General features: G+C 40.9%; 1 protein-coding gene across 1 annotated transcript; it reads left to right on the top strand.

Moving 5' to 3' along the window:
* The first annotated feature begins 3,754 nt into the window (after positions 1–3,754).
* Positions 3,755–5,190, top strand: LOC113735803 (uncharacterized). Its single transcript, XM_027262787.1, has 5 exons — positions 3,755–4,066; positions 4,157–4,227; positions 4,278–4,476; positions 4,574–4,807; positions 4,876–5,190. Exons 1-5 carry the CDS (start codon positions 3,755–3,757, stop codon positions 5,188–5,190), a joined length of 1,131 nt encoding a protein of 376 aa, XP_027118588.1.
* The last annotated feature ends 7,346 nt before the right edge of the window (positions 5,191–12,536 follow it).

Consider the following 12,536-nt stretch of genomic DNA (forward strand, 5'->3'; position numbering starts at 1 on the left):
AAACAAAAATTCAATATTTTCTTTCTTTTATTTTCATACCTAATCCGAACAAGATAAATGGAAATGACTCTTCTCTATCTCTTCTCTTTTTTTCCATTGGTAAATGTGGTGTATGAGTTATAAAGTCCGATCAATTCTAAAGAGAAGAAGGAAAGTCTGAAGGATGTGTGTAGGACTATAGGGTTCTCCAAAATGTTGGTATTCACGAAATTCCTTGCCAAATTGGACTCATAATTCTTATAGATACTAGATGATGATTATTTATGTAGTAGAATGCTACATGCTTCGGGGTTTCTATTTTAGCAAGTTAGGGGTTTGGCTTGCTAGACTTGGCTGCCCTGGCCGCCCATTCCTCCTCTCAGGGGAGGGGGCTCTTCTAGCCACAGCTCAGGCCAGTGGTGGATGGTCTTTTACAGAGGTGGTGGCATCCAAAGTAGTGGGCTTCCATTCCAAATCATTCTCATCTCTTTCTTCCAATTCCATGGAATTGAAAGTGAAAACTGTGGTGTCTACCCACCGTGGGGAACCAGCGGTGTAGTTCACCATGATGGATATAGAACGCGTTGCTCTTCCCTTCCAATATGCTCTGATGGGTAAATTCTCCAAAGGGCGACCACCTATGGAGGAGCTGTGCAAATTCTTCCATGCGATGGATTTAACTGATCAGTTTTCTATGGGTTTGTTGGACAGAAGGCACATATTGATTCGGTTGACGTCTGAAGCTGATTATTATAGAGTTTGGGCTAGGGGAATCTGGTATATCAAGGCAGTGCCCATGCGAGTTTTTAAATGGTCCATTGATTTCCATGTGGATCGAGAAACGTCTATTGTTCCCGTTTGGTTTTCATTGCCGAAGCTGTCGGTGCATCTGTTCCATAAGGAGTGCTTGTTCCCTATAGTGGCTTGTCTGGGGCAGCCTCTTTGTGTGAATGCCGCAATCGCACAGGGATCGAGACCGAACATTGCCCAGGTGTGTGTTGAAGTTGATCTGATAAGCCATGTGTGGGTAGCGTTTGGTGACATAGTAGGTTTCTGGCAGCCTTTGGTGCCAGAGCAACTACCGAGATATTACGGGCATTACTTTCATAAGGGACATGGTGAGGTGGAGTGCAGAATCAAAGGGAAAGTCGCCAAAGGGAGAGATTCCGAGGGTGACACAAGCGTAACAGTAGAGGGTGAACCTAGCGGCTGAATATGCGGGAGGAAAAGGTAAGGTGGGAGCATGCGATGGCAATACAGAGGCTGGGTAGGGGGGTTGTACCGTCTAAGATGGCCTTTGCTGATGGGGACGAAATACTACCAAGGGTGGTCGCGCACTTGCCTCCAAGTGTGGAAGCGCCGGATGCTGCCACAATGGTGCGGCAGATGTCAGGTCCAGTTATCGCGAAGGCGGGGGGTCATCTGGAGGAGAAGGATAGCCATGAGGATAGAGCGGTGGAGGGCTCGTGTTGCTTCAGCCGCAAGAGGCAGCTAAGGCACAGCAGCAGGAGGAACAGGTGCCAGATAGTAAGACCGAAGGTGGGGGGAGCAATCCAGCACCCATGGGTGGCGTCGGGCTGCTACGCCACCCGTGGCGGTGATAGGGAAGCAAGGTGCTGGGATCACGGTGATGGTGCCACGCGAGGGGGATTGGGCTACCTTGGGCAGTAGTAATTTGAGTGATGGGCAACATGGGGAGGATGGAGTGGAGTCCGTTGAGATGTGGCATGCATGGCATTCAGACGAGGAGCGGAAGGAGGCAGAGTTTTAGGAGGTTCAGCGAAAGACGAGCAATTTGTCTCCTAGGGGCGGTGGTCACAGTGTACAAGCTCGAGGAGAGGTGTCGCAGATGGAGGCATTGAATCTGGACCTGGTGAGGCTCTCTAACAATATTGCTCAGGAGAATGCAGGACAGGGGAGGTCTTCTAAGGTACGAGCATGAGGCCTCCGTGCTGGAGTTCCCTCGGATAGAACCTTATGATCTATGCTTAACGTTTCAAAAAATGCTTTCTCTGTCTTGTCCCATGCTTAAGTTGCTATTTTGGAATATACGTGGGGTGGCTCGTCTTCCTAACTTGAAACGATTGAAGAAGATTATTAAATTACATTCCATACAATTGGTAGTCGTTGTTGAATCTAAGACGAGTGTACAGAACATTACAACCATTAGAATGAAATTGGGGATGAATTGGGGCATGGCTAATCAAGGGGGGACTATTTGGCTATTTTACCGCTCTATATTTACTTGTGCTTTTATAGGGGAGTCTCCCCAACACTTAACGGTCCAGGTACAGTCCCATTTACTTCCTTCTCCCGTGATTTTGTTTGGTATTCATGCTAAGTGTACGGCTTAGGAGAGAGAGGTTCTGTAGGATGACTTATTACAAGATAAGCCGGGTTCAACTCCCTAGTTTATGGTGGGGAATTTTAATGTGATTACCAGTAAGAGGGAGAACAGGGGTGGTTTGCCTTTTAGAGCCTTGGAGAGCAAGGATTTCTTGCAGTTTATGGCAGAGGCAGGGGTGGTTAATGCGGGTTTCTCGGGTTCGAGGTTTACTTGGTATAAAAAATGCTCAGGTACAGCACAAATTTGGAAACGTCTGGATAGGTCGTTGGTAAATGGGGCGGCTTTGGAGCTACGACACCAGGTGACGGTTCAATATTTGAGGCGGGATCCGTCGGATCAGTCGCCGTTGCTATTATCGGTGGTTACGCGATTGGATGACAAGCCCAGGCCCTTTGCGATTCCTGAACTTCTGGACCATGCACAGGGAGTTCCTGGAGGTGATTAGAGACTGCTGGGCGTAGCCAGTGAGTGGGCCTCCCATGCAGATATTGGCACTGAAGCTACAGGGCGTTAAACAGGCGCTAAGGCAATGGTCGAAGCACTCATTCGGTGACATTTTCATGGCAATTAGGAGCGCAAAACGGGAGGTCATGGAGGCGGAGATGAGTTATGACTTAGATTTGACGGGTCTACTGCGGAGCGAGTTACATCATGCACGAGCAAGGCTGAGGTACGCCCTGAATGTCGAAAAATGTTTTTGGCGACAGAAGGCACGGGGTGAAGTGGCTTCGAGATGAGGATAAGAACTCCAAGTTTTTTCACTCCGTGGTCACCGAGAGGAGGCGGAGGGCTATTATTCATCGAGTGAGAGGGCAGACGGGGAGTGGATTGAGGAAGAGGCATAGATAGGAGAGACTGCCATGAGCTTTTTCCAGGAGCTGCTCATGGCAGACAGTAGTCAGTCGCTCCAGCAAATCATGGACCTCATTCCGGGGTTAGTCACTGCCCAGGACAACATGCTGCTATCTGAGATACCTACATTGGAGGAAGTTAAGGGTATAGTTTTCGACCTGGATGAGAAGAGTGCGGCAGGTCCAGACGGGTTCACAGGGAAGTTCTTGACCTTCGTCTGGAAGGTGATAGCCGAGGATGTGTACCGGGCGGTGGTGAGTTTCTTCTGCGGGGTAGAGATTCCTAGGAGTATCATGGCCACTTCAGTTGTGCTATTTCCGAAAGTGGATAATCCTCAGGATTTTACTTAGTTTCGACCCATCAGCCTGTGTAATTTTGCTAACAAGATTATATTGAAGCTATTAGTGGAGAGATTGGTGAAGGTACTACCCCGGCTCATTTCCCCTTAGTAGAGCGGTTTTGTGAAGGGGAGACAGATTACGGATAATTTTTTGCTAACCCAAGAGCTGTTGACTGGTATCCGGAAGCCTAATCGGGGAGGGAATGTGGTGATTAAGTTAGACATGATGCAGGCCTATGATAGGGTCTTATGGCCTTTCCTGTTGCAAGTGCTTCGCTGCTTTGAATTTTTCAGTTCTTGTAAATGGGGATTCATATGGTTTAATTAAGTCGACTCGGGGTCTTAGGCAGGGGAATCCCATTTCGCCGGCCCTCTTTGTTATTGGAGCTAAGGTGTTGTCTCGATCCCTAAATACGCTGGTTACACAGGGACAGTTCATCGCGTTCAAAGTCCCTTCCAGGTGCCAAGCTAGCACGCATTTTGCGTATGCCGATGATGTGATCATCATCTCCAGCAGAGGGAGATCCTCTCTAGCCCGGATCAAGCGGGTGCTAGACGAGTATAGTTTAGCCTCAGGGCAGCGTATCAACTCCTAGAAAAGCTATTTCTTGACTCACCAGGAGTTTCTGCCATGGCAGGCTGCAGCGATTGATCAGATCCTTGGTTTCCAAAAACGAGTTTTCCCGGTTCGTTATCTTGGATGCCCGTTGTACGTGGGCAGGAGAAAGAAAGTCTATTTTGCGGATATGTAAAATGCAGTGGTAGCTCGTATTCTATCTTGGAAGAATCAACTTTTATTCGTGGAAGACCAAGTGGCGTTGATCCAAAGTATTTTAGCCTCAATGCTGATACATTTAGTTGCAGCTGTGTCCCCTTCTCAAGGGGTACTGGTGGCCTTGGAGAGGTTGTTTGTCGATATCTTGTGGGGGTCATCAGACTTTGGTTTCAAGTTCCACTGGTTTGGGTAGAAGGACCTCTGTCGACCCTGGGAGGAAGGAGGGATTAGGTTGTGGAGTCTGAAGGGCGTGCATGATTTGTTCTCGGTTAAGCTCTAGTGGAAGTTCCGACAACATCAATCGATTTGGGCGGATTTCATGCCCAGGAAGCATTGTGCGAGTCTGCACCCGTGTTTGGATGAGGAGAGTCAATGGTGCTCTCTTACGTGGAAGAGGATGGCTGCAGTTCAGCAGGTAGGGGAGGACAATATCGGTTGGGTAGTACGTCAGGGATCGATAGATTTTTGGCACGACAACTGGTTGGGGCCTGGAGCACTATGTGGCAAGGTGGAGGTATTTTTTGATCATTAGGTTGCAGATTTTGTTATTGGGGGGTCTGGAATGTTGCCATACTTTATCAGTACTTGGATGCCAGGCTGGTTGGGCGAGTTCTACAGGTTGCTCCCCCATCTTTCCGAGGACCAGATCATATGGTTTGGATGCTTATGACATCTGGCACTTTTTCCACGTCCTCGGCCTATTCCCTCGTCTGTCAAGTTGATAACCATTCTCAAATTTATGCCTCTGTCTGGCAGCACGGTCTTCCTATTAAGATTTCTTTCTTCATGTTGAGGCTGCTACAAGGCAGGATACCTACCATGGATAAATTGGTGAGGTTGGCCTCTGTGGCCTGTCCCGATGTTGGTGTTGTCGGGAGCCGCAGGAGGAGAGGCTAGAGCATGCTTTTTGTTCGGGAGAAAGGGCGCGGCTAATTTAGCGCTATTTTGAGATTCATCCTGGGGAAATGGTGGGGGTGCACACGCTCCGGCATATGGTTTGGTTTTGGAAGTTAAGGAGAGGAAGCAATGAGTTTTTGAAGTTCTTGTTTTGTATACTACCGTCGGTGATTTGCTGGGAATTATGGAAGGCGAGGAATCAGGGGGATGTTTGAAGGCTAGCAGATGTGGGTCAGGGATTCGGTGAGCCAGATTGTCCATTGTTGTTAGAGATATGTCAGGCACGGTTTCCGACATTGCAGTAGTTGGAAGCTTTGTGGGTGTTCTCAGGGGAACCCGGGTTTGAGTGGAGGGGGTGGACTGGTACGGGATTGTCATGGGGACTTTGCGTTCAGTTTTTCAGAATGTTTTGGTACCCTGATTAGTCTGCAGGCTAAGTTGCGAGCGCTCTTGGTAGGGGTTAAACATTGTATTGCCCGAGGGTTCCTGGATTTACATTTGGAGGCAGATTCGCTTACACTCATTCGGATTGTTCAAGGGGCGAGTGCTTGTCCATGGGAGCTACAGAGGGAATTGGAAGACCTGCTTCAGTTTAAGCAGTATTTTCAGACGATTTCTCACTGTTACAGAGAGGCGAACGCACCAGCGGATCATCTGGTAAATTTGGATATGGATTTGAATGGGGGACAATTGTTTCATTCAATGTTAGATCTGCCTCGGCTAGTCCCAGGGGCTATTCAGATAGATACGTTGGGTATTCCATCGGTCCGTAGAAGGGTGGTGAGATATGTGTGATTGTGAACCTCGTGTACTCATGATTCCATATTAATAAAATTATTTCCTTTGGTTAAAAAAAAACTAAAAGATGCAAAATAGGTGGCAGGGTAGGAAAAAAATCACAACACCTGTTTTAGTTGAGTCAGATCTACACTGGAGCAAATTTTTATAAAAGTGATATTTGATTCTATCCAAAAAAAAAAAAGACTCATCATTCTTCATACTTTTTTTTTCTCTTTATTTTTTGCTCCTAATAATTAGAATTAATCTTATATATACTGATAACGTATACATTATCATAATTGGATACATGACAAAGATGCAAAATTTAGATTTTAAATTGGAATATGAATAGTTGTCATGCATCTAGTGATGATAATGTGTATGCTAGTAATATATATAAGATTAATCTTAATTAATAAGGTACTATTTATGTATTTGTCTATTATGGATACTACTCGTAATATGTAATATATAAACTAATGATTAAATGAAATTGACAAGCGCACTACTGATTCCTTGAATTAATTTTGGTAGGTTCTCATAAGAACAACAAATTTTGAAGTTGATTATATAATAATCTACACATTAAAAGCAAGGAAAACTATCAATTGAAACAAGTAATAAGCAAAAAATTTCATGGAATCACTCTCTTAAAGTGTGAGTGAATCTATGGCAACATTTGTGTGTTTATATCTGGATAATGGTTTTGGTTATTGTCCATTTAAATGCATGCATTTATTGAATAGTTCTAAATAGATTGGATGAATTCCATCCACTATTCATTGAACCAAAACTAATTACCAACTATTTATATATTTTGCCACGTTGACAAGAGATAGAAACATCAACTTAATAAAAGTTTGAGAAAAGGGGATTCAAGATGTTTAGGTAAATTGAGGGATTGGTGGTGAAGAAAAGTAAAACAAAGACCATCTTATTAGGGAGGTCAATAACATAATGTTGAAATCTTTGTATTAAGTAGTGTTGCATCATTCATCCTTTTAAGTGTGTATGAGTGTTGTATAAATCAAATATGACACTAAATATGCTAATGCATCTAGGCTTTTATCTCCAAATTTTATTGGCATTGAATGAAGAGGTTAATGATCTTTATCAATCAATTAATTAATTGGCAGGAGAGATCTTTTTAATATCTTCATCAATTAATTGATTATTTTGTTTAACACCAGCTCCAAAAGTGTTTTAAATTGAATTAACCAACTGAATTGAATTGATCTGATATAATCCAATAAATAAGAAATTATTCAACACTCAGATAAAACTTGAACTAAGTAAACTAAGTGAATTGGAATTGTTAAAACAGAAAACTAATGGGCAGAATACACACACATATATCACAAGTGTAGTTTTTATTTATCAAACTGTAACTTTATAGTGTGTGGACGAAAGCCTATCTTTTTACACTAAATGCTTCTTTGCATTAGGAGGTAGGAATGATCATTTCCTCATCACAAATATGCTTAAAGCATAATGCCTAAGATTTATACATACATCCATATTTCTAGTATTATATATACAATAAGAACATATTTGAAACAATTTAAGAAGAGCTTTTATATCTTTCATGAGTGTTGATAGGTTTATGTCTTTGGCAGCCCCTCGCTAGATTAGGGAGATCAGTTATTTTCCTCTAACTGCAATCTTGACTCTTGTTCACCTTTTCTCCAAAGCCTTAATCATTGTGGCTCTAATTATTTTAGATTCATCCTATAGTTCATTGTTCAAGTTTCTTACAACTAAGGCCCATTCCGCTATGGCCTGGTTTCCCTCCTTAGTCACTACAATTCCAATACCCAGTTGGTGTGAGTTGGTTTCTTTTTTCGCCATTGCTACCGTCATTGTTAAGCAGTTGCCTGCTACTTCCAATTGTTCATCTTCTTGTCTTGCTTCTTCTGTTTCTTCTGCACTCATGTTTTTTCATTTATTTTGTGCCTTATTATATTCCAACCACTCACTCTTGCTTTGTGAATGATTTTCAGACCATTCTCTTCCTTCTCATTGAATTCCCTTTTGCTCTTGACCTACCATATTTGCCACAGCATGTTGACTATAAGTGTTAAGTGGTCTTGTCCTTTGCCTTTGGTTTTTGCTTAGATTGCTGAAACCTAGCATTTCTTGAAACAATTACTTAGGCCCTCTATTCCATTCCACTGGATAGGAAATATTTTCCATGCCTATTAGCTACATTGCAGTGGAAAATGATATGCTCTATAGTTTTTATTTCCTCCCAACATCCATTGTACATTGGGTATCCTTCCTTCTAAATATGACCTCATTCAATGGTAGGATGTGTTTATACATTTCCAGACAAAAATCTTGAGTTTGTGCTTTATGTGTAGTCTCCATGGTATCTTCCATAGTTGTATGTTTGTACTCTCCATGCTTGTTCCTTCTATCTCTTCTCTTCTCTGCTTATCCTTCATGTCATTATGTCTTAACAGCTTGTAGGGACCTTACTGTGCAGTACCCATAGTTGCTATGCATTAGGATTCAGTTGTCCTCCCAAATCCTAATACTCTTTCAGTTCCAACTCTTTTCCTCACACCACTCTCCACTTCTACTCTCGTTGCCATTATGCTTTGCCAGAACCAAGATGCATTCTATGGTTCTTTGCATTTCAAAATGGATTGCTTGGGAAAATACATTGCCTTTAGAATCTTGCTCACTAATAGGTTTGGAAGAGTACCTTGTTGAAGTATTGTAGGTCCCTGAATCCAAGTCCACTATGTTTTTTTTCTTGAGTTAGTTTGCTCTATGAACTCCAATGAATCTTCTTCTTTCCCTCCACCTCACTCCACCAACAGTTGACTGTTATGCTGAAAATTCCTTGCATAGTTTAGCTGACAACATGAAACATGACATTGCAAAGATTGGCATGGTCACAGTCACTGCTTTCAACATGATTTCTTTGCCTGCTGCACTAAGCAATTTATTTTTCCAATTATTCAGTCTTTTTTTAACACGATCTCTTATGAAACCAAATATTTGATCCTTTGTACTTGTAACTACCACCAGATATTTACCTTGAGAAACTAGTTGGATACTTCCTGGAGCTGTACATACACTTTCCTTCAATCTTGTTTCTGTATTCTTGCTAAACAAGATTGAAGATTTCTTCAGGTTTATTAGCTGACCCGAGTCGTTCTCAAACTAGTACAATATATCCCTTAACTTATGAGCTTCATTCTTTCTAGCTTTGGAAAAAACTAAGGTGTCATTAGCAAAAAAATAAATGTGTTAGAGCAGGCCCTTGTCTGCTGATTTTCAGTCCACTTATCACCTTCATTTCTACAGCCTTCTTCAATAGGTTGGAAAAGCCCTCAAAGAATATTAGAAATAAATATGGTAACAAAGGATCTCCCTGTCTTATTCCTCTGTTAGGCTTGATATACTCCTTAGGTTGTTCACTAATGTTGAAAGAATAAGTAACTATAGATATGCTGCTTATTATCCATCCTATCCATATGGAGTTGAACCCTATTTTCTCCATTACTATCTTCAAAAAATGGCATTCCACTCTATCATAAGCTTTTGACATATTGGGTTTCATAGCCATAAATCCCATTTTCTCTTGCCTTTTGTTTTTTAGGTACTGCATGGATTCATGAGAGATAATGATGTTGTCTAAAATTTACTTATTTGGGACAAATGCAGATTAATTTTTACTGATGCAGTAACTAAGGTGTGAGGACCCGAAATTTTTCTTATTTTATTTTATCGAATATTAGTAGTTTGTTTAACTATTTATTTACTCATTTTTCTCCAAATTATTTATTTCGATCATTTCAAATCCATTTATATGGAACGACGCCTCTTGTATATTTTTAAAAGCGTTTTGTTGGAAAAATTCACTCTTCGAAAACTCGTTTAGTTCGGAACAACGAGTGCACGTTTTTCGAGACTATATTTGAATCGAGAGTGTATTAATATTGGAGAATTAAGAACGATCAATAATAGATTAAGAAAGGATAATTGAGGAATTAATACTCAATTCACGTGAGAACTCGTAAAATTATTATTTTTAAACCCCTAATTTTGGCTCAATTAATTATTTATTTGGATTTTTGCCCGAATATTATTTTCTATCCTTATTAGACCTAAATATATGGTTTTATAGCTTCGTTATATTTTTAAAGTGTCTCGTTTCAAAAAAATTATTTTCTTAGAAGCTTGTTTAGTGAAAAAGTGAAAACGTGTCTGAAAACTTTAGCCAATTAGGAGTACAATAAGCTCAAAAATTTAAGACATATAAAATGGTCCTAAAATAGGCAATTTTAGGTTTAAATATTAAAGTCATAGTTAGTGGTACGATCGTTATAAGAATTTCTCAAAGGTTTCAATTTTATTGCGCCTAAATTAGAAATACGTGTTTTCACGTGCGCGCTTAATTGAGGGACTTTGGACCATTATTTTGGGACAATTAAGAATGAAAAATATTTATATAAATGTAAGTGTCTTAGAGGTTTAGTGCACTAGTGCAACAAACATAAGAGAAATCGAACACAAAACGCGCGCGTAGGGTACTAGTTATAATTGATTTGACGTATTAAAAGATTTGACGTCAAGCGTCTTTCGTACGCAAAGGCTTCAGAACCGCATTTCATTTCATTTTATTTCTTCTGCTGCAACGGACGGCTAGCAGCTGCAAGGGACAACCGAAGCTTCACCATTTCTTTCTTCCAAAACTCATCCAAATCCTTACCAAAACTTCCATAGATTCTCACCAAACTTCACATTCATTTAGCTTTTCACTTGGACAACAACTTAGCTGCAAAAGAAAGGAGCTATCCACGGTTTCTTCAAGCTTCAAAGGGCCAAAAAATCTGTCCAAACCAGCCATCAAAGTAGGTAGTAATCAAGCACCTTAAACTTGTCTTATGGAAGTTGATCTATGCATTTGAGTTGGAATCTTCACTTTAGTAGCTTGTATTGTTGGAAATGTGGGCTCTATGAACTCCCACTTTGGGTTGATGGCTGTGATGATGTTTGATGATGGTTTTATTGCTGAATTAGAGCTTAAGGAAGTAGATTAAAGGTGTATTGTGGCCAGAAACGTTGTTGAACTCTTGAAGCAAAAAGTTCCCATTTTATCCCTGTTCTGTTCGGTCACTTTAATGCAGAAATTTGAGGATTTAATGGCTTGATTGTGTTGTTTATATGTTGTAGCAGTTGTGTAAAAATTTTCATTGAAAAATACTGAGTTTTGATGGGTCAAACGAATTTATTTCAAAAACTAGTAATCTAGAAAACGGTTTCGTCGTAACCCAGACCAGTGTTTGTATTTCGTCCATAACTCCGTACTCCGACGTTGAAATCAAGTGCCGTTAGTGGCATTTGAAACTAGACGTTCCCATGTTTCCAACGGTGTATAATTCACATTCTGGTTTCATGTGTGTGAGCCACACCATTCATCTGAAGTCGGCTGTCCTGTTTCTCCGTTCTGCCAAAATGATTTGATGATGCTGCAACTTTAGGCTTAATTTCGAGCTAGTTGCATGCTGAAACTTGAAACTATTTCTTCTGTGAAATTTTAGCCCTGTGAATATATTTTCTAACACTATCAACCATTCCCAATTCTGAATTAAATTGAGGGAGTTATGATCAAAATACGGCGACTGCCTTGTTTTTGAAACCTTAGATTTGGACAGATTGCCTTAAGGATTTTTCCAAACTTTGGTTGATTGGTTAACCACATTTTCGAAGGTATTTTTTCACGAAATTTGATAGAGAGATACCCTTCATATAGGAGTATTATACTGCAAAATTTGGTATCAATCCAAGTCCGTTTCGACACTTAACTAAAGGTCCAAAGTCGGAACCAAATCTGGAAATTTGTTAACAGTCTTGAAATTTACCCAACTTTGAGCTACCATATCTTGGTGCTCGAAACCCCGATTCTCGATCCGCTTGTTCTGCCCTAAACCATACTTGTACCTCTAATTGAGTTACAAATTTCAAGGGCTGGTTTGCAACGAGTGAATTCTGCTGAATTTTCAAAGTTAGCGAAAAACCAACCCCGGCTCAATCCTGGGTGATTTGGAACAGCAACTTTAAGCTCATTTTTGAACACCTTCCACTTAGATTCATGGAAAAGTGTCTTCTAAGAACTTTTAGTACTTTGGAAGAGGTTTCTAACGGTACCAAGTTTTCCAATTTTCGACATGTGGAATCTGAGATACGATTTTTTCAAAATATCGTATCAAAACTGAAATTTTCTGAATTTCAAGGAAATGGAGTTTTTCAAGTATTCCTTATTCCTTCGATAATATTTGAACGTTTATGCTTGATTTCCAAGATAACAAAACTCGATTGCTCTTGTACATTAAGAAACTCCACTTGAACCTCGATTTACTAGTAATTGAGGTTCATTTTCATGAAATTTCCCCAGATTGTACTAGTGCACAATCTTCCTTGATAATTGGGATGTGTGAATGATAATTCACTATTAAATGCTCAGGCGCTCAAGAGGACCTTCCAGAGGATCTCACGGGAGACGCCTAAACCATCATTTGAACTCGCTACTTGAATCACAGTGAGTGTCAAGT

This window comes from Coffea arabica, chromosome 3c (assembly GCF_036785885.1).
Source record: "Coffea arabica cultivar ET-39 chromosome 3c, Coffea Arabica ET-39 HiFi, whole genome shotgun sequence".
Lineage (NCBI taxonomy): Eukaryota > Viridiplantae > Streptophyta > Magnoliopsida > Gentianales > Rubiaceae > Coffea > Coffea arabica.